Raw genomic sequence first — 24209 nt, 5'->3', positions numbered from 1 at the left:
CCTCCTCCCTCCAAGCGCAGCCCCGTTTCACGGACGCCGATAGGCTAAAGGCTGGGAGGGCGTCTGCCCCACTGGACCAACGAGCGGCGCGAAGAGCGAGGGCGGCGGCTGCGTGGTGGGGGCAGGGCGGGACTCGGCGTGGCTATTGGCCAGGGCGGGCACGGGCCGGAGGTAGGATTGGTTGGGCCGAGGGGCGCCGCGGTGGGTCGGAGCTGCGTGGCCTCCGCGGCTGCGGGAGACGGAAGTGGCGAGAGCGCGGCCTCCGGAGGGTCGGGCGGACGCCGGCTGGGTGAGTCACCGTGCCCCGTGCACTGCCGGTCTGGGAACCGCAACCACCGCGTCTTGCCCGGCCCCGCCCCGGCCCCACCGGCTTTCGTGAGCCCCGCCTTCTGTCATTCGGGGCTCCGCCTCCGAATCTTTAGGCTCCGCCCCTAAAACCTGGGCACCTGGGCTCCCCTGTCAGCCTGACCCGCCCCCCCACCCCGTGACCAGATCCCCAAGGTCCGGACACCGTGGGCCTCCCAGGCCTGTCCTTTCCTCGCTCTCCCTTTCTTTCTCTGAGGTTGCTTGCCAGTGGGCGGTGAGGCAGCAACCCCGGACTTGCCGCCTCCATGAGGAAGGGTGGGCTGTGACCACGGAGGCGGGAAGGGCCACGGGAAGGGCCACGGATGGAGACATATCCACACAGCCTTCTTCGGGGTACTGCTGGACTGCCCCCCTGAGCTCGGATAGCAGGCATGAAGAAAACTGTCAGTGAAACCTGGGCCTGGTTCCCTCAGTGGCTCCCTAGGTGGGCCAAGGAGGCCCATCCTGACATTCCTGTTGCTTGGGTCCACTTGACAGGTACTGACTCTGAGGCCTGCACTTGTGTCCCTGTTGTGTGGCCTCCTCCCACTAACCTGCACCTCATTTGGTGTCAAGTGCCCTCAGAGGGACACGTCCAGCCCTGCAGCCTTCTGATCACAGGTTGTGGTCCCCTCCCTCTTGGCCTCTGCTCTGGACTCTGCCCCCAGTAAACAGGTCAGGTGGGTGCTGCTCCCAGACTCAGAGGCTGGCAGAGTGCTCTTGTGGATTCATGTTCCCACCAGGGCCAGAAGTGAGCCCTGGTTGGGCATCCTCTGTCTCTTCAGAGCTGGCAATTCTTTTGCTTTCCCACAAAGAACAGAGTTCGGAGCATTTTAATTCTCTTTCTGGGATTGGGAATCAGGACTCCTGGGTGCTGCTGCAAGACTTTGTGGCTGCCTTCATGCCCTGTAGAGTCACTTGTTGCTTTCTCCCCATGTAGCTCCCATTGCCTCTGTCTGACTTGCTGACTTGTGGAGAGGCAGGGTTCTCTGTGAGGGAGGCAGATAAGAGTTGTGGGGAAGTTCAGGAGTAGTTGCGTGGCATTTGTTGATCCTGTGGTGATGTTAACCGTACTCTTGACTCATATGTTTCTCCATCTCCTCACAGTGAGAAGCAGGCAGCCAGGACCCTCACCGCGGTAGAATGGTGAGTACTCTTTCCTCAGACTGCAGTGTTTTCTGTAATCCTGGTGTCTTTCTCCATGAAGCTGCCCGCCCCTCCTGGACCTTGAGCTCCAGGCAACTCTGTTCAGCAACTAAACAGGTTCATCTGCCCTGGAGATAAATTAGGGCTTCTTAGGTTGCAAAACATCAGCTGATACACAGCCCTGGGAGGGGAGGCCTCTGGAACTCTTTTTCTGCACGTGCTCTGACATGCTTTCCCCATACCACCACTGCCTCCCTTAGTTCTTCATATTGGCCCTTGTCTTGTTCCTCCTGGTCCTTGGGTGAAGCTCTCTGCTTTGGTCTGAAAAGTTAGACCTCCTTTATATCAAGACCCTTGTAGTTCTTACTGAGTCCCTGAAATATTGTGGGTGCTACATCAGGAGTGACCCTTCTAAAACTGTGGGGCTTCTCTAGCTCCAGAGTGCTGCTCTCCATTAAGCTACTATAGGCAGCAGCTGACTGAAGCACCCTCAAGGTGCCCAGAATATCACTGGGGACTGTGTGTGTGTGTGTGTTATAATGATACCATACATTTTCCACTAACTGTTACTGCCCTTTTTTTCACCTTAAATACCAGGAACCCCTTAATCCCTGAGAGCTGGGAGGAGGAAGTATTGAGGTGAGAAGGGAGTGGAGAGCTGCAGGCCCGAGTTCAGACCAGGCCCTGATTCTGGCTGTATCTCTTTAGTTCTTTCACGTGTCCCCAGTGCTTAGGGACAGGTCAAAGCGTTCAGGTGATGAGAGGACTTGCTCTTTTCCCTCCATAGACATGTGGGTGTGTGGTGTGTATAGTATTGTTCTGGTCTCTTCTCAGAAAGCCTGCTGGTCCTGGCCCCACCCACTGATAGCCCCTGTCCTTTTTCTCCTCTGTGGTACCATGAAAGGAGTCAGCCTGATCTAATTTTGAATCCTAGCACCACCACTTAAATACTTTAGGTGAACTGACTTTCTCTGTAAGCCTCAAATCTCACTAAATTCTTTCAGAGTTGAATGGTTTTAGCCAGATAATGTTTGAAACATGTCTGGCTCATAGTAGATGCTTAATAAAATGTCAGATTTCTCCTATTCCTCCCTTCCCCCAAGACCAAAACCCAAACAAAAGCCCTGGTTTCTGAAAGCTACCAGGCACTGGGAGTGTAGGGTTTCAAACAGTTCCTCCTGTGACTCTCAGTGACATTTCAAGCGTCTTATCACTGCCCTTATTCTCTGGCCCTCTACGCAACTCCCTCCATTCCCCTACCCTTGGGTTTTGAGTTTTGTGTTTGCATAGCTTCTGTAGTCCATAGTTCCAGCTCGTCTCTTTTCTAGTCTAAGAAATTTCTCAGGACTTTCTTACCCAGAAGACACAGGATGTGAAACAAGGGGAGAGGTGGAGCTGAAGGACTAGAGCTGGGCAGGGGCCTTAGAATAAAAACCCCTAAGAATTTCCCTTTCAGGAGTGTGCAGTGACACAACTGTCATTAGACCTGTGTCCATTCTAAGGCGCAAAAGGGGAGTGGGATTAGTGAGGTCCGGGGATTGGAAGACACCGATGGACAGGGGAATGGTGAGTGGTGGTTTTGGAGGGAAAGGAAGGAAGCCTAAAAACTGGAAAGGGCCCGCAGTGGAGGGAGGTGAGCTCCATCTTGGGACTCACAGCAGGATTTGGGGGGACTCAAAGAGAAGGGGAGGGTGTGGGGTGGCTCACTTGGGAAGAAGGGGAATGAAAAGATGTAGGCGGCCTTGCCGTCCCCTCCCACGTCGTCTGGGGGGGTGGGGGCGCAGTCGCTCAGCCCCAGTTCCTGAGAGACCCCAAAATCCCCCAGAGGACTGGCTCCTAGGCCGCGGAGGGGCGGCGGGGAAGGAGGAGCGGCGGGGAGGGAGGAGCCGGGGCTGTGGGCGGGGCCCGCGCCGCGCCGCCCCGCCCCGCCCTCCCCGCGCTGCGCGGCCGGGGCGCTCCCCTCGCCGGGCTCCCCTCCCTTCCGCGCTCGTGAGCGAGGGCGGAGCTGGGCTCGCTCCATTGTGGAGCAGAGGGGAGAGGCGCGCGGGAGCCGCGCCGAGCCCCGCCGCCCGCGCTCGCCTCCTGGCCGCCGCGGCTGCACCTGGCCGGCCCCGCAGCCGGGATGCGGCGGGCGCCCGGGACGGGCGGGCAGCGCAGCGGCTCCGGGGACATGTGCGCTGGCCCAGACCGCCCGCGACCATGAGCCTGACCGCCCGCGTCTCCTGCTCCATGCTCAGCTGCTTCGTAAGTGCCTGCTCCGCCTGCGGGGGGGGGGCCCCCCGGCCCCCCCCTGGACCCCGACGCCGGCTGCACCCGCAGCCCCGCCCAGGGCCGGCCCTCGAGGTTCCGAATTTCAGCCCATCCCCCTTCCCAAGGGCCCCGGCAGGGAGAGGGGATGTTACCCCTTTTCTTTACTGGACTGGCTTTCATCTGTGGGTGCCGAGGATTGCCGAAGGCCGGGGATAGGAATTCTGTGACCCATCTTGGCCCCGAAGCCGCTGCCCTTGACTGCAGAGCGTGAGGCCCCGCCCTGCGCGAGTACCTCCTTTACCTCCGCCTCTCTGGCTTGGTCCCGTCCGCCGCATCCTTGCTTGGGGTGTGGGATGTGGCCAGTAGGCCCTCTGGGATGTTTGGGGGCTGGTCGGGGGGCACAGGATGTCTGAGCTGTCTCCCTGGCTCCAGTCCCCTCCCCCTTCCACCACTCCACCCCTCACCTGACGCGCCAGTCTTTTCTCCTTGACTGTCCCCCAGACAGCCTCTCTTCTCCATCTTCGCTGCCACTCTGCCTCTGCGGGCCTTGGTGCCTCTGCATCATTCCCCGCCCTCCCCTCCTCCCCACTTGGCTTAATGCTCCTTCCCAGCTTCTCCCATCTGTCCGCTCAGATGTTCCTACCCCTCCCCTCCTCCCCGCCCCCCCACACCCCTCTCCCCCATGACTGCCGGGCTTCCTCTCTCTGTCCTTGGGTCTCCTGGTTCCTCCCAGGCGCTTGGATCCCCTCCTCTCCCTGCCCTCCCTGGTGGCTGGGAAGGGAGTTACTTCTGCTTGCTGTGGGATTCCTCAGGAATTCCCCTCAGATCCTCAGGCAGGGCAGGTTGCTTGGCAGGTGGTGGGGGCTTATTAGCAGTGACGGCCTAACTGGAAAGGAAGCTCCGCTCCAAAACACATCCTCCTTTTGAAAGCATCCGTGAAGGCCCTCTAGAGGCATGGGCCTGAATCCCACGCCTCCCTCCTCTTTGTCTCCTTCACCCATCAGATTGAAGCCTCAGTGGAGTGGCCTGGGAGGCCTGCGTCCCCTCCTGTCTCTGTGACCAGCTTGCACACCTGGTTCCTACTCCTTAGGGCAGCACTTCCCATTTCCCACTTCTGTCTTACCCTTCCAGTTCGCCGTTCTTTTGCTTTGTTTCCTCTCCTTCGTTTGGGCAGTTTGGGCTCTACAGGAGATTCCCTCTTTGGGGAGCATAGATTCCCAGTGACTCTGTGGACCTTCTCTTAGGCTTAAGAGGCTTGAGTTCCCCCTCCACTTCACTCCTCACACCCAAGCCGGGCCTCTCTTCCCTCCTCTGGAGACCAGAACCTTTTTAAGGGGTGTGAATGGGGTTATTGTGGGGAGGGGAGCAGAATGAGGCCTGATGGGCCAGGTGGAGCCTGATGACTTAGGGCTGAGGCCTTCCCCACAGGGTGAGGAGGGGCCCCCCAGCCTGGAGTACATCCAAGCCAAGGATCTGTTCCCCCCCAAGGAACTAGTGAAAGAGGAGGAGAATCTGCAGGTAAGGAAGAGCTGGGGGCCCAAGGTGGGTAGAGCTCCCTGCCGGGTTCAGAAAACACCCTTCCTTTCCTCCCCCCACCTCCAAATATCTCCATGGGGATCTGGTATGGGAGCTCTGGCTTCCTACTCCTGAGTCTCTGGAGGGAGGGGAGTCTGTCTGTTGTGGAGCCTTGGGCCCCAGGGAAGGCGAGAGCTTCCCTGTATGGCTGTTGCCTGGTGCTGTTACCATGGAGAAGACTCTTGTCCTGCCTTGGCCCGGCTTTTCCAGAGGGGGTCCTACAAATCAAGGGTTGGAGAGGGGAGTGAAGGGGTGACTCATTTCTGGACTGAGGTCCCGCTGCCCCCTGGCAGGTGCCCTTCACAGTGCTGCAGGGCGAGGGAGTGGAGTTCCTGGGCCGCGCAGCTGATGCCCTCATTGCCATCTCCAACTACCGGCTGCATATCAAGTTCAAGGACTCTGTCATCAACGTGAGTTCCTGTCTTGTTCTCCCACACCCAAGCCACAATCCCTGTGAAATTTGGGGTGGGACTGTGTCAGTGCTCCACTTGGTCATATCTCCAAAGAGTTGGGGTTCCCTTCTTTTTCTTCCTGTCTCCTAGCGGAAGGTCTGTCTTTCTGCCTCTTTCATTCTCCTCCACCCTCTTCTGTGTTTCCTTGATTCTGTTGCTGGCCCTTCTAGGGGCACAGTGACTTGGTTGGAAGAGTGCCACTTACCAACTGTGTGACCTTGATCAATCACTCAGCTGAGGTGCAATTTCCTCTTTAATAATATGGTGTGAAAACACCTGCCTTGTGGTTTCTGGTGATTTTTAATTGGGGTCACATAGGTGGAGGACCCAGTACAGTTAGCAGGCCCTTAGCAGGCCATCTGTAAATGTCGGTTTCTTTCCTTCTGTTGCTACATCAGCCTCTGGGCAGAGATGGATAAGGAGTGACGTGGAGGGGGGGATCTGAGCACCAGTCTGCCCTTCCTCTCCAGGTCCCCCTCCGGATGATTGACAGTGTGGAGAGCCGGGATATGTTCCAGTTGCACATCGCCTGCAAGGACTCCAAAGTGGTGAGGTGAGAATGACGGGGCCTCGCTCAGGTCCTCTTACTTTACTCTTGTTGAGACCTCCTGCTGCAGGGTTTCTTTGGAGCGAGAAGGGAAAAGTACTGCCTCCCCTTTCCCATTTGGAAGAAACAGTGAAAACCCTGTCTGAGTTGGCAGAATCAATTTTCTGGCCCACAGTGTCTTGACTAAAGAAATGGGGATAATGCCCCCGGGCTTTTCATAAGGGTTAAATGAGATGATGCACCCGAGAGCTCCTAGGGTGTTACCTGGCACAGAGCTCTCACGTTGGAATTTTCCTGGTGGTCCAGTGGTTAAGACTCTGAGCTCTCAGTGCAGAAAGCCTGGGTTCGATCCTTGGTCTGGGAACTAGATCCCAGTTGCCATAGCTAAGACCAGCATGACCAAATAAATAATTTTTAAAAAGAAAAAAAAAACACTCACATTGTTCTTGACTCATTTATTTATCCATTTAATATGTATTTATTGAGCACTTTATGCCAGGCTGTTCTAAGCTCTAGGGATATAGCAGGGAACAAATAGACATAATTTTCTGCCCTCATAGAACTTGTATTCCAATGGGGAGATATGAGTGGTAAATATTAAGTGAGTAAGATACGTTGCTTTCCCAGGTGGCTCAGTGGTAAAGAATCCACCTGCCAAGAAGGAGACGTCTCTGGGATTCTCCAGGCAAGAACACTGGAGTGGGTTGCCATTTCCTTCTCCCAGAGACGGGGGAGCCTGTTGGGCTTCCGTCTATGGGGTCACACAGAGTCGGACACGACTGAAGTGACTTAGCAGCAGCAGCAGCAAGAAGGAGACGTGGGTTCTAGCTCTGTGTCGGAAAGATCCCCTGAAGAAGGAAATGGCAACCCACTCCAGTATTCTTGCCTGGGAAATGTCATGGACAGAGCAACCTGGTGGGCTACAGTCCATGAAGTCTCAAAAGAGTTGGACACAACTTAGCGACTAAACAGCAGCAGTGGCAGAATATATTAAATGGTAGTGAAAGTGTGTCCGACTCTTTGCAACCCCATGAACTGTACAGTCAGTGGAATTCTCCAGGCCAGAATACTGGAGTGGGTAGCCTATACCTTCTCCAGGGGATCTTCCTGACCCAGGAATCAAACCAGGGTCTCCTGTACTGCAAGCGGATTCTTTGCCAACTGAGCTATCAGGGAAGTAATGTAATGGTAAAAAGTATAGCAGGGAAAGGGGATATGGAGTGCTATGGGGTTGAAGGTTGTAGCGTTAAACAAAATGATCAGAGAATGGATGCAATGAAAAGGTGACATTTGAGCCCTGAAGAAAGTGACTTGTGGGTATTTGGGACCAGTGCGTGCAAAGGCGCTGAGGCGGGTTGGAACCTGGCACAGTGGCAGGGAGGCTAGCACGGCTGGAGTGGCGTGCACACGGGTTAGGACAGGGGATGCAAGGTCAGAGCGGCCAGGAGGGTGTCAGGCTGTCACAATGACCGGCCTTTGCTTGAGGGGCATGAAAAACCACTGGAGGGCTTTGCACAAGGAATGACGCGGTCTGATTATGGAATCACTGGCTGCTGTATTGAGAGGAGATGGAAGCAGGACGGGGGCGAAAGTTAGGGCAGAAGCTGGGAGACTAAGAATCTGTTGCAGTTACTCCAGGTGGGAGGTCATGATGGCTGGTCCAGGTTGGTAGCAAACAAAATGCTGAGAAGTGGTCAGATTTTTGAAGGTAGAGATGACAGGATTTGCTGATAGACTGGATATGAGACAAAGAGGGATGACTCCAAGGGTTATCAAAAGGATAATAAAGAGTGGGTGTGTGTATAACTGATTCACTTGGTTGTACACCTGAAACTAACACAGCATTGTAAATCAATTATACTCCAATAAAAGTTATTTTTCTAAGAAAAGGATGCCCAGTTTAGAGCCTGCTGTGCCCTCAGGACTGTTGGCATGCAGAACAGGAATTCTCATTGCCCTTCCCTTCAGGGAGATTAAAATCTAGTTTCGGAAAAATCCAGGGTCCTCAGGCCTTAACTCCCACTGTGCAGTCTCCTCTCCCCACACCTTCCTGGGGCTGGGTCTTTGGCTTTCCTGGCCCCTGCACACACTCGCCTCTTGCCTCACGTCATGGCTTCTTGCCTGGCAGGTGCCACTTCTCCACGTTCAAGCAGTGCCAAGAGTGGCTGTCGCGGCTAAGCCGGGCCACAGCGAGACCTGCCAAGCCCGAGGACCTCTTTGCCTTTGCCTACCATGCCTGGTGCCTGGGGCTGACTGAGGAGGAGCAGCACACCCACCTGTGTCAGCCAGGTGAGGCCCGGCGGCTCTCCGTGCGGCACTGTTTGTCTCCTGCCCTGCTCCCTCTCGGCCCTGGGCCCGCAGTGCTGACAGGTGCGGGGATGTGTTGCAGGCGAGCACGTGCAGTGTCGGCAGGAGGCCGAGCTGGTGAGGATGGGCTTTGACCTGCAGAATGTCTGGAGGGTCTCGCATATCAACAGCAACTACAAGTGAGAGGGCTGGGGGGCGGGAAGCCCAGACCTCCTCCCCGGGTGGGCACGGCTCCTGGCTCCCTGAGGGCGGGCGGCTCCTGGTCCCTCTCCCCACAGAGCCTTCCCCAGGGACCTTGTGATCACAGGTCTCTAATCAAGCTCCATGACCCCCTCTGGTCTTTCCGTAGGTTGTGCCCCAGTTATCCCCAGAAGCTGCTGGTTCCCGTATGGATCACAGATAAAGAGCTGGAGAACGTGGCTTCCTTCCGCTCCTGGAAGCGGATCCCTGTGGTTGTGTATAGGTGAGGCAGCGGGGACTGAGGCATCAGTGAGTCGTTCTTGGTGCAGTGAGGAGAGTCAGAGGTGGAGGTCTGCGGTAGTGTGGTTAACTGGGAATTGACACTCTTCTGGAAGTGGCTGTGAAATAATTTCATTAGAAAAACTGCTTTAGTTGTTTTTTTCTCCTAAGGATGAGGCTTTTGGGAAATTTATTCACTTATTTTTCTTTGCTTTTTTTTGAGGACGTGTGTGTGTGTGTGTGTGTGTGTGTGTGTGTGTGTGTCTGTGTGTCTGTGTGTCTGTGTGTGTGTGTGTGTCTGTGTCTGTGTGTGTGTGTGTGTGTGTGTGTGTGTGTGTGTGTGTGTGTGTGTGTGTGTGTGTGTGTGTGTGTGTGTGTGTGTGTGTGTGTGTGTGTGTGTGTGTGTGTGTGTGTGTGTGTGTGTGTGTGTGTGTGTGTGTGTGTGTGTGTGTGTGTGTAACCGCATTAAAACGGGTTGTTAAACCATGGCCTGTGAACCAAACCGGCCTATAGCCGGTTATATGTATAGCCTGTGAGCTATGAATGATTTTTACATTTTTCAAGGGTTATTTTAAAAAAGAAAACACAAGAATACGCGACAGACTGGCTATGACTTCCAAAACTGAAACTTTATTGCCTGGTTCTACACCAGAAAACATTTGCGAGGCAGGTGGTAGCCAGGAGGTTTGGAGCTGCTCATGCTCTGGGCTCGGGCTTGTTCTCCTGCTGGGGGTTTCTACCTGGAGCAGGGACTGTGTAGACGTGATGAGTCATTGTCACCGTGGGAATACACAGCGCATCTGAGAAATGTATGTGACAATGCTTTGTACGCTGTAAAGCCCTCAAGAGATGTTAAGGGCTTTTGGTTCCTCTTATTGTGGCCTGGATGATAGGGTGGTCCCCGCGGGCTCTGGAGGTCTTGGCTTGGCCCCCTGGGCTCTCAGCGGTAGGCCTCTGGGGGCTGTGAACGCCAAGGGCATGATAGTTTCTTCTATTTTGTCAGACACCTACGCAACGGGGCTGCCATTGCCCGCTGCAGCCAGCCGGAGATCAGCTGGTGGGGCTGGCGCAATGCTGATGACGAGTACTTGGTCACATCCATCGCTAAAGCCTGTGCCCTGGACCCAGGGCCAAGGACCAGTGGGGGCTCCCTCAGCACTGGGAATAGTGAGGCCAGCGAGGCATGTGACACTGACTTCGGTAAGGTGTGGGTGGTGCTGGCCCCCTGGGGAGTAGGCCCCCACCTTGGCCTCCTGAGCTCCCAGGGAGACCCCAGGGCAAGAGGGAGAAGAAGCAGACAACATGCAGGGCGTCTGGGTTCCTGCCTTTTGGGAGGCAGGGGCGGTGGTGTGAGGGGTCTTGTGAAAGGCAGTGGCCCGGGCAGGGTGCTCCTGGGCGCTGACCGACCCAGGGTCTTCCCCCTGCCTTGTGTGTATTCAGACTCCTCCCTGACGGCGTGCTCTGGAGTAGAGAGCAGCACGGCCGCCCCCCAGAAGCTGCTGATCCTGGATGCCCGATCCTACACGGCGGCGGTGGCCAACAGGGCCAAGGGCGGCGGTTGTGAGTGCGAAGGTATCGTTGTTACCTCAGCATCTGGGTGAGGGGGGCAGCCTGGGTGCGGGGGCCTCAGGGGCAGCCTGTGCGTCGAAGGAGCCAAACAAACCTGGCCTGGGATCAGAACTCTGCTCACTGGCTGTGACTGTGCCAAAATTGCTTAATCTCTCTGAGTTTTCTTTTCCCATCTGCAAAATGGGGATGGAAAATCCCTCACAAAGTTGTTGGATGATTAGAGGCTACGTGTATAAAGTTCCTGGCACAGAGCAGCTGCTGTTTGTTGAGGAGTTACTGTCCCTTGTCGTTACGAGTCATACTTAGGCGTCACTGTCATTAGTGTTGGTGTCCCCACTATTAGTATACGGCACTTGCGAGATAAGAGGGTGTTTAGATTTCCAGGCTACACTGAGCTCCAGCCTGGAGTGGCCTGCCCTGCCAGGGGAGCTTCGCCCGCTGGGACCGCTCCTGTCCTGGAGGCCCGTTTCAAGGATGTCCTCACGCTCCGCTTTCCTTGTGTGTGTGCAGAGTACTACCCCAACTGTGAGGTCGTGTTCATGGGAATGGCCAACATCCACGCCATCCGGAACAGCTTCCAGTACCTCCGTGCTGTGTGTAGCCAGATGCCGGATCCCAGCAAGTAGGTGTGCCCAGCTCCAATTCCATTCGCCCTCCAGCTTCATCCCTTACCCAGTGCTTCTCGTGCTGGGAAGATCTGGTGGGGAAATGGGAGTTGTGAGGTACTGGAAACTCCGGGGCCTGGGTGCAGTGGACCAGTTCCAAGAACGCTTCTTCTGTTTCTCAGCCAACTCTCTGGCGCGGCTACAGGACACTGGGTTCCTTTTGTTTGAATTAGTTGTCCTCCAAGAACACAGAGAACTGGGAGGCAGAGTGGCTGGACGCACGTGTGATGCTTCCCAGACCCTCTGTGATCGGCAGAGTGTCTCGTTGGCCGTAGGTTCTGTCTTCCCTACCATTTCGCTAGATGTCTCTTGGCAGCAGGGCCCTGGGCTAGATTGGCTTCAGCTCTCACGGGAGACTTTGTTAAGGTGTAGGGGCCGGGGCCGGGGCCGGCAGAGAGACTGTTGCAGCATCGGCCCCCTTAGTGACAGATGTGACCTCTGCCCTTGCGTAGCTGGTTGTCGGCTCTGGAGAGCACCAAGTGGCTACAGCACCTGTCGGTGATGCTGAAGGCGGCGGTGCTCGTGGCTAACACGGTAGACCGGGAGGGCCGGCCTGTGCTGGTGCACTGCTCAGACGGCTGGGACCGCACGCCGCAGATCGTCGCGCTGGCCAAGATTCTCCTGGACCCGTATTACAGGACATTGGAGGTATTGAGAGGGGTTGGGCGGGAAAGAGCAGGAGGAGGGGAGTTTGGGGAGGTACTGAGCTCCCTGGGCCTGCCTGGGGATCTTTCCCTGGAGGACATGGGTGGCTCAGAGTCCTCTTCCAGGTTTGGGCCTGTTCTTCTTTGAAGCTGCCAGCCCCCCTGCTTTGGGCATCCCTGGTGCGGAGCACCGTGGCCTTCCCCGAGGGGCCCTCTGCTCGAACCCCCTTTTGGTTGCAGGGTTTCCAGGTGTTGGTGGAATCTGACTGGCTGGATTTTGGGCACAAGTTTGGAGACCGCTGTGGCCACCAGGAGAACGCAGAGGACCAGAATGAGCAGTGCCCCGTGTTCCTGCAGTGGCTCGACTCCGTCCACCAGCTGCTCAAGCAGTTTCCCTGCCTGTTCGAGTTTAATGAGGCCTTCCTGGTAAGCGACGCGCTCGAGGCTGGGGCGGGCGCCGGTGGCCCAGCCCCGTGCCAACTGTCCCGCTGTCTAGGTGAAGCTGGTACAGCACACGTACTCCTGCCTCTACGGCACCTTCCTGGCCAACAACCCCTGTGAGCGCGAGAAGCGCAACATCTACAAGCGGACCTGCTCCGTGTGGGCCCTCCTGCGAGCCGGCAACAAGAACTTCCACAACTTCCTCTACACGCCTGGCTCAGAAATGGTGAGTCCGGATCCTTATCCCCCAGCTGCATCTCAGGGGCCTGGGAGGCGCTGTCCCGAGGCAGCGGGAAGAACATGGACCCAGAGGCTTGGGAAGGAAGGGGGACCTGAGACAACTCACAGAACTCGAGTACGGGGCTGCTTCCCTAGGTCCTGCATCCCGTGTGTCACGTCCGGGCACTGCACCTCTGGACAGCTGTGTACCTGCCGGCGTCATCTCCGTGCACACTTGGGGAGGAGAGCATGGGCCTCTACCTCTCCCCGGTGGCTCAGAGCCAGGAGTTCTCCGGCCGCTCCCTGGACAGGTAAGAGGGGCTCCTCTCCCATCTCCACTACGAAGGCATTGGCTGCTTTGTGCCTTGCCTACATGCTGTTCTCTTCCTTTTATGAGATACTTTAAAGTAACTTCTTGAGTCATTTGAAGGCAAAACTTGGCTCAGGACTGGTAGCTAGCTTGGAGGGCACTCTGTGTGTTCTCAAGGCCCTCTCTTAAGATAAGAGTGGTTACCTTTTTTCCAAGCTGTCATCGTCCTTTGTGACACACCCAGGGGAGAGGAGAACAGAACTGAAAGGACTGTTTCAGGAAGGCTTGTGGGAATGGTCCTGCTTTATATTAACTGATAGAAGAGATGCGGAGCTTGCTATCTCAGTAATAACCTTTGCTGTGTCCAGAGCTCCCAGCAGCATCTGGCTCTCAGGGAAATGGGTCCCCCGAAGGGGAATGGCCTTCACATCACTCCCTCAGAATGTAAAGGGAAACATAAAAGTTAACGTTACATTCTGGCTGACTCTCTGGGGAGAAATAGAATGGAGATTGGTTAAATTATAAGAGTAATACATGTTCTTTTTTTTTTAAGCCAAACAGTATCAAGGTGGACAGTGACCGTCCTCCCTGGCTCCTCGTCCCCACAGGTGGCACTGTTGCCACTGTGTTGCCTCCCAGATGTTTATCTCTACACAGACACGTCCACACTCTCAGAAATGTTTTTTAAGATACAATGACCGTATTTTTCACATTGTTCCGAAAATTGTTTTCCCCACTGTGCATCGGGATGTCAACCCATGATAGCACATGTAAAGCTGCTTTATTGTTTTTAGTGGCTACATAAGTTGAAAAGTAGAGTGTATGGAAATTTACATAACCAATTTTCAATTGATCATTTAAATGGTTTCCATTTTTTAATCATTATAGGGGGTGTTTTACTTAACATATCTTTAAAAAGTTTTTTGGTACAACACACCAGTTTTTTTCAATTTGTTTCCCCTGTGGCTCAGCTAGTAAAGAACCTGCCTGCTAGTGCAGGAGATGCAAGAGACATGGGTTCGATCCCTGGGTGGGGAAGATCCCTTGGAGAAGGAAATGGCAACCCACTCCAGTATTCTTGCCTGGAAAATTCTGTGGACAGAGGAGCCTGGTGGGCCACAGTCATGGGGTCATAGAATCAGATATGATTGAGCACATGTGCACGCATACACACACACACAATATTTACCATCTAAACCATTTTTTTAAACAGTAGTGTTACCGTATACCTTGCATTTATGCTAGTGTTTCTGCCAGATAAATGCTTAGAAATGAAAATACTGGGTTCAAAGGATATGTGCATTTCAAATTTTGATCTTTGTTTATTGGTGGAAGGTTTTTAAAATTAAAATATAACTTAACATAATTGGTTGATTATTATAAAGAAAAACAAAACCCCCAACCTCCTAAGCTATAAATTTTAGGTCTTTGGAACTGAGTCCATTGTCAAGGGCCTGTGGATAGGCTTCAGGAATTCTGTGATACTCTTATTCCACAAACTATGCAGAATTGGGGTACCAGTTCATAAGTTTCCTTTTCCAGGAGAGGGACCATAACTTGTTATCAGATTCTCAGCATGTTCTGTGACCCATTTGACAACCATTGCCTTAAATCAATATCTAATTTTTCAAATCAGTAAATGTTTCTTAAATACCTACAAGCTGCCTAGGACTGTACTAAGTTTTACAGGCTGTACGAAAGACATGCAAGATATTGATCCTATTTAAGATACTTTTAAAAAACTGTGAGAAGGTATAGGACAACTGGAGGACAGTTCTAAGTTAGCATCTAAGTAAATAGAATGTGTCTTGTTCAAAGCCATTAGAGAAATGGGAAGTAAGAAAGGGGTCATTTGGTGATGGTTGATGCAGAGGTTTTTATGGAAGACCAAGCAGGAACCATGGCCTTTTTTTGGTTTGTTTTAAGTTTATTTACTTATTTATTTGCCTACACCTGGTCTTAGTTGCAGAATGTAGGATCTAGTTCCCTGACTAGGATTTGAACCCAGGACCCCAGCATTGGCAGCACGGAGTCTTAGCCCCTGAACCACCAGGGAGGTCCCAGGAACCATGGCTTTTTAGTGTCCCTAGTACCTGGCTCAGGGCCTGGAACATAATAGGTGCTTCAGTAAATGCTTAAATGAACAAGTGAATGGAATAAAGGGAGTTATAAGCTTGGTAACAAGGTTAGTGGAGAGGGGTCCAAAAGAATAGGACACATGAGAGAGAATTTCTTTTAAAAAGAATCACCACCTCTTTGGAGCTGGAGCTGGCAGGGATTGGAAAGGGGCATTTTTAAAAAAATGTTTATTTCTTTACCTTTGGCTGTGTTGGGTCTTAGTCGCATCATGGGGGGTCTTCGTTGCAGCGCACAGGCTTCTCTCTAGTGGAGGCGTGGGCTCTGTAGTTGCAGTGCACAGGCTTAGCTGCCCCGAGGCATGTGGGATCTTATCTTAGTTTCCTGAGCAGGGATCGAACCCGAGTCCCCTGCACTGGAAGGTGGATTCTGAACCACTGGACCAGCAGAGAATCCCTGGGAAGGGGTAATTTGAAGAATAGAAAGAAATAAACAGGATAGTTCCTTTAGGGCTTTTATACTGAGGAATTTATTTTGATTCAGGTGTCAGTAGTAAGTCATTGTGACCTGGTGACAAAGGGATTTTTTCAAGAATTAACCAGTGAGCAGGGTAGTTGGAAGCACGGAGGCCAGCCAGCACTGTTGTAATTCAGATATGAAGGAAAGAGCCCTTGGAAAAGAGAAAGAATTAAATTCAGATGTTGTTGAGAAGTTATTAGCAGTCTGTGGTGTTGACTATATGTTGGAAGGTGGAAGTGAAGAGTTAAGAGACCGAAGTCAGTTCCGAAATCTCTGAGCTTAGAAACCAGGAGGATATTAGTACCATCTGTAGAAACTGAAGGGCTTCCCAGGTGGCTCAGTGGTAAAGAATCTGCCTGCAATGCAGGACATGCGGGGTTGATCCCTGGGTCAAGAAGATCCTCTGGAGAAGGAAATGACAACCCACTCCAGTATTTTTGCCTGGAATATTCCATGGACAGAGGGGCCTGGCGGGCTACAGTCATCAGATCACAAAGAGTCGGACACGACTGAGCAAATCTGCACGTAGACACTGTAAAGTCGAGAAGATGAGTCAGTTCAGGGAGATGGAAGAGATACACGCAGCTTGGGACTGAAATATCTTGACAACAAAGAGGACATGTGCTGTAGGCAGTTCAAGGCGGAGTTGGATTTCATGGATAAGGGTTTTTAAAGGAAATGGTTTCTCTCATAGCTCACCTGACTCACCTTCGGTTCTACCTTTCCCTCGATCAAAAACATCCTGCTCTCTTTCGTCTTCTTCCATCAAAGTTCAACACATTCTTCCATCCCCAGCTCAGATTCTGTCCTCTCTGCATAGCTGTCCCCAACCACATTCGCTGGATAAGTTCTCTCGTGGTTCCAAACTCCTCAGACATCGTTCTTGCTCCCCTCATTATTAATTAGACCTTTGGTGCACATAGGACTCAGCTGTGGAGCACAGCTGCTGCTGCTAAGTCATGTCCGACTCTATGCGACCCCATAGACGGCAGCCCACCAGGCTCCCCCGTCCCTGGGATTCTCCAGGCAAGAACACTGGAGTGGGTTGCCATTTCCTTCTCCAATGCGTGAAAGTGAAGTCACTCAGTTTTGTCCGACTCTTAGTGACCCCATGGACTGCAGCCTACCAGACTCCTCCGCCCATGGAATTTTCCAGGCAACAGTACTAGAGTGGGGTGCCATTGCCTTCTCCGGTGGAGGACAGCAGGCTGTTGCTATTGTTGAGTCTGGCTAAAGAGTACATTGGAATTCTTCATACTTTCTCTTTCTTTTGTGTGTTTGAAAGTTTCATAATAAAAAATAAAGAAAAAAGCTAAAAAGTTTCTGAGCTGAGATTCAAGCTTGGACCATGGGACTCCAGAGACTATGATTATAATGTTGGTATTGCCTTCTTGGAATCTGTTAACCACAGTGACACACAGCAATCAAAATCGATCACAGAGTAAAATCAAACTTGAGTACCTTTATAGAACTAATAATAATTTTCAAAAACCAAACACTTTAAAAAAAATCAGCTCTATTGTAGCTGTGTTTGAGGGATTTTTCAGTGTGGGCTTGGCTGAGTGAGGCCTCTGAAAAAGAAAGTCCAGCAAATTCTCTAGTTTCTTGGCAAATTTTCCTCAGTTTTGTTGCTCTGAACACTTTATAGAACTGTATTAAAAATTAGGGTGGTCATTCTTTTTTTTTTTTCCTTCAACTTTTTATTTTATATTTGAGTATAGCCGATTAACACTGTTGTGATAGTTTCAGGTAGACAGCATAGGGACCCAGCCGTACACATGCATGTATCTGTTCTCCTGCAAACTCCCCTCCTATCCAGGCTGAGGGCAGTCATCCTTGAATATGTTGGTTGCCCATTTGGTGTACACGAATGTCTCGAACTGTATACTGAGGAAGTTTCCATGGTGACTTGGGCCTCAAGGAGTACGCTGCCGCTAAACGGTTGTAAAAAGCCATGCTAGTCCCTGCTGTGATGGAGGGATAATTTATAATAAAGAAGGTTATAAAAATGAGGTCATGAGTGAAGCCTTAATAAGTTTGTGGTTGGTTGCCTATACTTTGAATCCTCATAGCATCTCGGCAAGGTAATTTATTGTCATTTTATAGAGGAGAGAAACCAAGGGTCTGAGAGGTTAAATAGCTCACTTGTAGTCATGTATCTAATCAGTGTCAGAACCAGTATCTTCCAACTCCAGGACCTACCATCTTTCTGCCTTGCTGTGCGTAGGGGTGGTTGCAGGTAAGGTTTGAGGCCTAGTTGTATTCCTGGCTGGAAGGGTAGATTGGAAGGCATCAGCTTAGAAGGCAGCTGAGGTTATGGGAGTGGTCGAGGATTCAAGGGAGACTGAAGAGAGACTGATGAGAACTGAGGACAGAGCCTGGGTTGGGTCCCCGAGGAGGGGGTTCAAGTCCTCCACTTTTGCAGAGCAGACTCTTTTTTTGGCCATGCTGCGTGGCATGCAGAATCTTAGTTCCCAGACCAAGGATTGAACCTGCACCTATGGAAGTGGAAGTATAGCATCTTAACCACTGCGAGGAAAGCCCCAGAGCAGACTTTTGCAGTAAGCATTGGCTGTTTGTATCTTTTTTTAAAGGTTTATGTATGTATCTTTTTTAAAAGATTTGTTTATGTATTTTATTTTTTTGGCTGCAGTGGCTTGTCTTGTTGCAGAGCACAGGCTTTAGGCAAACGGGCTCAGTAGTTGTGGTGCATGGGCTTTAGTTGCCCGTGGCATGTGGGCTCTTCCTGGATCAGGGGTTGAACCTGTGACCCATCTTGACAGGCAGATTCTTAACCACCGGGCCGCCAGGGAAACCTGAACATTGGTTATTTGTAATCTTAAATGTTATTTCTTGTGAACTCTGGTTGTGATTCCTTTGATGAGCCAATTCTGTCTGTTGGAGGTACCTCTCAGTTCCTGACCTGGAGGTGGTGTGTTGCCTTTGCAGATTACCTAAAACGAGATCTATGGATGATCTTCTTTCTGCCTGTGACACAAGCAGCCCCCTGACACGCACATCCAGTGACCCCAACCTGAATAACCACTGTCAGGAGGCCAGAGCAGGCCTGGAACCCTGGCATGGCAATCCCGAGGCATCGCAGACCACCTTCGTGGAGTCTGGGGCTGGAGGTCCCCAGCAGGCTATAGGGGAGATGGCGGTTCCTCCCTCACTGCCCAGCAGCCAGAAAGACTACTTGAGCAATAAACCTTTCAAGAGTCACAGAAACGGTTCTCCAGGTTACAAACCGCTCGGTGCCACAGTGCCCCAGGAAACGAAGAGCAGCACTTCTGAGCCTGAGATCAAAGCCCTCGCAGAGACTCAGGCCCCAGCTCCAGGCCCTCCTGCCCAGGAAGAGCTGGATAGGACTTCAGATGGCACAGAGAAGCCACCTGAACGCTGTCCTGAAAAAGCAGCTATCCACGGACTCTCTAAAGTCGTCTCAGACAAGCGTGAAGGAACCGGTGACTTTCCTGAGTCCTCCCAGAACCCGCTCCCAGGTGCCCCCCAGCAGGCCCAGCTGGACTCTGTGTTGGGCATGCCCCCCAGACGTGCCCCAGATCATGGTCTGGGCACCCTTTGCAACCCACCGAGTGCTACCTGCCAAACTCCTCCAGACCCCAGCGCCGACGTTCTCAAAAAGGACCCCCCAGGGTCTGCAGCAAGTGTTGCCCACCAGGAACCGCCTAATTCTGTGCTAGATACGATTCACGGGGAGGAAGACACAGGCAAGAGAGGGAATCATAGGAACGGGCAGTTACTGGAGAACCCCCGCTTGGGAAAAGTGCCATTGGAATTAGCCCGAAAGCCGATTTCTCAGAGCCAGATCAGTGAGTTCTCTTTCTTAGGGTCCAACTGGGACAGCTTCCATGGGATGGTGACTTCACTCCCCAGTGGGGAGACCACCCCTCGACGGCTGCTTTCCTACGGCTGTTGTAGCAAGAGGGCGAGCAGTAAGCAGACGCGGGCCCCAGGGCCCTGCTTTGGGGGTCCGTGGGCTCAGAGAGAAGGGGTGAAGTCGCCGGTCTGTTCTAGTCATTCCAGCGGACACTGTACTGGTCCAGGTGGAAAAAACAATCGGATGTGGCTGTCCGGTCACCCAAAGCAGGTCCCCAGCACGAAGCCTGTCCCCCTGAGCTGCCCTTCTCCAGTGCCTCCTCTCTACCTGGACGACGATGGACTCCCCTTTCCCACGGATGTGATCCAGCACAGGTTACGGCAGATCGAAGCGGGGTACAAGCAGGAGGTGGAGCAGCTCCGTCGACAGGTGCGTGAGCTTCAGATGAGGCTGGATATCCGCCACTGCTGTGCCCCTCCAGCGGAGCCCCCCATGGACTATGAGGATGATTTTGTAAGTACTCACGGCCTGCCCCCAATCCAGTCTTTCACCCGTCCCACAGCCGTTCACTGGGTACTTGCTGTGTGCCACTGAGTTAGGGGGTTGGGCTATATGAGAGACCTTCCTCTGCTCTCAGGGAGCTCACAGTCTGTTGGGAGAGTCAAGCCCACCATTAGAACGCTGTTCTTAAGTGACATGATGATCGGAAGCGTCGGGTATCGGGGGCCCGAGGGGAGTCAAAGGTCAGGGAAGGCTCTCCTAAGAAGATAGTGCTTCAGCCGAGTGCTGAAGGATGGGTCGCTTTTAGCCACACAGACAGTGAAAAAGGAACCCCATTTGCAGAAGCATGGAGGTGTTCCAGGGGTGTGACTTGAATAAAGAGGTGTGTGTGTTTGCACATGTGTGTGCATGTGTGCACACTTGTGCTGGGACTGTGAGGGAGGGAGTTGGTAGTGTGGTGGGAGGTGATATTGGGAAGTGGAAAGGGATTAGAAAGTGCATCTTGAGAGCTCGTTTTGTGTGGTTTCTACCTTCAGGGCAGTAAAAGTTTTGCCTAGTGAGTCATAGGATCAGAGTACTGCCCCAGAGGGATGTCCCTGGCAGTCCAGTGGTTAAGATTCTGAGTTCCCAATGCAGGGGGCCTGGATTCCATCCCTGGTCAGGAAATTAAGGGCATGGCTTGCCCCCCTCCAAAAAAAAACAATAGAGTACTGAAAAGAGTACTACTGTAGCACCAGTGAGTCAAGTGGAGGAAGCAGTTGAAAATCAGGGAGGCTGATTAGGACCTTTTGAAGCCAGGTGAGAGACGACGAGGCACCGCAGTCCTCAGGGAGCTTGTTGGAAGAAGCTCTAAAACATTCCCAATTGCCTGCTGCGGCACTTCTCTGCTGGTGGGATGGTCAGGGCTAACAACTTCTTACTGTTTAGAGTGATGGTTTAGAATAGGAGTCAGCAGATTTGTTTGGTAAAGGGCCAGATAGTACATAATTTAGGCCCTGAGAGACGAATCGTCTCTTTCCAGCTACTAGGCTCTTCTGTCATAGCGCAGAAGCAGCCATAATGACCATGTGTTAATGAATTGAGTGTGGCTGTCTTCCAATGAAACCTGACTTCAGAAGCAGGCAATGGGCCAGTTTGGCCTGTGGACCAGAGCTTTCGAACTCCTGGTTTAGAATGTAACAAGAGAAATATTCTTTCCATACTGTGATGTAGCATGTTGGTTAAGAGCATGGGTCTGAAGCCAGAATGCTAGGTCCAAATTCCACATTTACTGCCTATCAGCTCTTAACTCTGTGGCTTAATTTCCTTATTTGTAAATGTGGGGATAATAATAGCATACATTTATAAGATTGTCAGGAATTAAGTAAGTTCCTGCATGTGATGTACTTAGAAACAGTGCCTGACACATAGTGAACAATAAATGTTAGAGAGGATGAAGGTGATGGTGGTAATGCCTTGGCTTTTTCTTTAGACGTGTTTGAAGGAGTCAGATGGCAGTGATACAGAAGATTTTGGCTCTGATCACAGTGATGACTGCCTTTCAGAAGCAAGCTGGGAACCTGTTGATAAGAAAGAGACTGAGGTATGTCCAGGCAAATACGTGGCGGGTCCTTCTGCAAGGTAGGGAGTTCTCATAATTTTCAGAGACGAGTGACATGTTCTCCCCCAGTTGACTCTCTGTAGGCAAGTAGTAGCCACCCAGACCTTGTCCTTTTCTTCTAGGATGCTTTCCTTGCTGCAGTGTTGCTGGAATTTTTCCTTTTGCCCTCTGTTAGGTGACTCGCTGGGTTCCAGACCACATGGCATCACATTGCTATAATTGTGACTGTGAATTCTGGTTGGCCAAACGCAGACACCATTGCAGGTAACATGTTTTATGTGATTCAGTAGGGCTTGTAAAGCCATAGAGAGGGATGTAGATATGAACTAAATTGAGTTAATCTGATAAGGGAGATACTTTATAGGAACTAGTTTTGTTTTTTCCCAACTTTTCTTTTTTATTTACTCACGTAAGGCCTTTTAGAGTATCATTCATTCTCAGTATGTTGGCATCTCTGATAAACTCTTCCTTCTTTGTGCTTTGGCAGAAATTGTGGAAATGTATTTTGTGCTGGCTGCTGCCACCTGAAGTTGCCCATTCCTGATCAACAACTCTATGACCCAGTTCTCGTCTGTAACTCATGTTACGAACATATCCAAGTATCTCGGGCCAGGGAACTCATGAGCCAACATCTGAAGAAACCCATTGCTACAGCTTCCAGTTGAATGCCAGAGGAGAAGACCTGTCCAATTTTAGCAGGTTTGAAGGGAGGATGTGCTTCAGGTATAGTTTTTGAAGGTTCCTTGGTGTGGCTCATGAAATCACAGAGCTCAAAGATACAGTCTTGAGAAATCCTCCTTGGTACCACGAGACTGGAGCAGAGGAATTCCAGTTTGGCGGGAGTCCTCTCCTGGTGAGACCCTCACCTTGGGGGTAATGGTCCTGATCCAGACCCAGAGCCTGGAAGCTTAATGTTGAGTTGGTGACTCTAGTTTCTTTCTCCTGGGGTCACAAGATGATGATTTCATAGATACTGCCTGGTGATGCGTGCCCTAAACAGCAATAGAAAGGCATATGTATAACCAAACTCCAAGTGATAACCAGATCCATCTCTCCTCCACCTTGAAAAAAGCAGATAATAGTATATAAGATAGGAATTCCTATCCTATTTGAAATGAACTATACCCTGTACCTCTGTGCTCTGTGTCTGTGCATGAAGGCTCAGTTTTTTTAGAGGCACTCCCTCTAGTTGCATTAGTTCTGTCTTTCTGTGGAGTTTGGTTTTAAAGACTGGTCCAGCTAGTGGAGGTTTTGCTGTATTTTTCACTTGGCTCATCAGCCAGCATCAGTGAACATTCAGTTTAGGGGGACAGTTTTAGGGAGTGAGACCTTTTCGGGAGCAGAGGAAAACTCTGCTGATGTTCGGTCCTGGCAGACATCAGTTATTTGGAGCTGTGAAGGCAGTAGTCTTTGTTACTCAGTGGCAGCTCTGGAGGTAAGCACTGTGAAGAATGAGAAGGGAAAAGCAGAAGTTATCCTTGTGAAATATTTGCTGATTGTGCCCTACCCTTTGCGCCTGACTTTTCCTAGTTGTCCTGGTGCTAACACAGGAGCTACACCTTGATCCTCTCCTGGCATGAAAATAAAACAATTGTTTTTTTTTTGGTCTTTGTTCCATTGCCCACTTCCCACATGTTGTCTTTCCCTTGGCTGCTGCCTCCTCTGGGTCACACTGCTTCTTATCCTGAACACTTGACACCTTGAGGGTAGAATTTAGCGTTTGGTTTTTACCTCCTAGAATATGCTGTTTGGTATGTGAGGGTTTCGGTACAAATGCTGCTGTCTATTTCTGTGCACTTAACAATGGAACCCAAACAGAAGAAGAGAATAAAGCCTTGATACCAAAATTGGGAGAGAAAACATGTCCATTTGGACCAAACATTGTTTTTGTTTGTTTGTTTGTTTTCATCTTAATATGTACCAGTGGCACTTAACCAAAAGATACAGTGATATTAGCCATGTACAATGGTTAGGACAGATACAGTCTCCTTGACTTATAATGAAACCACTAGGATTTCCTTATATGTTTTCCTTGATTCATTGGTGTAGAAAAGGTAAATTACACTTAGGCTCAGCCTGTTTCAAAACTATGGTAGCTGTCTAACTGCTACTTGTTCATGTTGCTTCCTGGAAAAAAATTGTTTCCTTTGAAAATACCTAGGATCTGCATTTAGAACAAGAACTGTTATTTGTCCTGACCTTTTCTTCAGCCCTACAGAGAAGCATCTGTGCTTTTTATACTTGCCATGGATGTAACCTAAAAAGTTTTGGTGTATCTAGGTCAGTCTAGCAGAACTTTTTTTCGTTTAAATGGAGTTGAATAATGGAGATTTTGTGTCTGGGAAATTCTTGAATTCATTGAAAAAGTAACAAACTATTCCTTGTCTCCAATACGTAAAATAAGCATTTTCTCAGTCATTACAATTTACTGCCAGTTGTGAGTGGCTTTTTAATTAACTCGACTTTCATTGCACTTCGATTGGCGACATTTGAGGAGACTGTATCTGTCTACTTTGAATGGCTGTTTTGAGGAACTGTCCCATCAATGAACATACTGCATGGCCTTGGAGAGAGACTCTGGGCTCTTGGCTCAGATGTATTCATCAAATACTCCTTTCAGAGCTCTTGTGGGTGTAAGTGACATGATGTGGCCAAAAATCCAAACTGTGCAGTTGCGTTGTGACAAACATGCAATGTGCTGTAAAAACTCAATACAATTTAAATAAAATCTCTATATTAGTGCTGC

At 51.3% G+C, this 24209-nt stretch overlaps 1 protein-coding gene across 3 annotated transcripts; it reads left to right on the top strand.

The window, feature by feature from the left end:
* Positions 1–152: 152 nt before the first annotated feature.
* MTMR4 (myotubularin related protein 4) lies at positions 153–24209 on the top strand. 3 transcript variants are annotated; one of them, XM_055399536.2, is made up of 19 exons: positions 153–289; positions 1453–1491; positions 5170–5259; positions 5610–5726; positions 6239–6321; positions 8444–8604; positions 8705–8801; positions 8972–9085; positions 10085–10281; positions 10522–10653; positions 11161–11272; positions 11768–11963; positions 12200–12385; positions 12456–12626; positions 12776–12930; positions 18474–19875; positions 21335–21445; positions 21639–21727; positions 21951–24209. In XM_055399536.2, the coding sequence occupies exons 2-19, from the start codon at positions 1489–1491 to the stop codon at positions 22126–22128; spliced, it is 3594 nt and encodes a 1197-aa protein (XP_055255511.1). In that variant the 5' UTR covers positions 153–289; positions 1453–1488; the 3' UTR covers positions 22129–24209. The 3 variants fall into 3 exon arrangements, with proteins under 3 accessions (XP_055255511.1, XP_055255519.1, XP_055255502.2); XM_055399544.2 differs by lacking the exon at positions 153–289 and adding an exon at positions 323–843; XM_055399527.2 differs by lacking the exons at positions 153–289; positions 1453–1491 and adding an exon at positions 3424–3735.

Source organism: Moschus berezovskii, chromosome 20 (assembly GCF_049115385.1).
Source record: "Moschus berezovskii isolate FMDL1 chromosome 20, NW_MosBer_1.0, whole genome shotgun sequence".
Taxonomy (NCBI): Eukaryota; Metazoa; Chordata; class Mammalia; order Artiodactyla; family Moschidae; genus Moschus; species Moschus berezovskii.
This window is presented reverse-complemented; position numbering and strand designations above follow the sequence as displayed.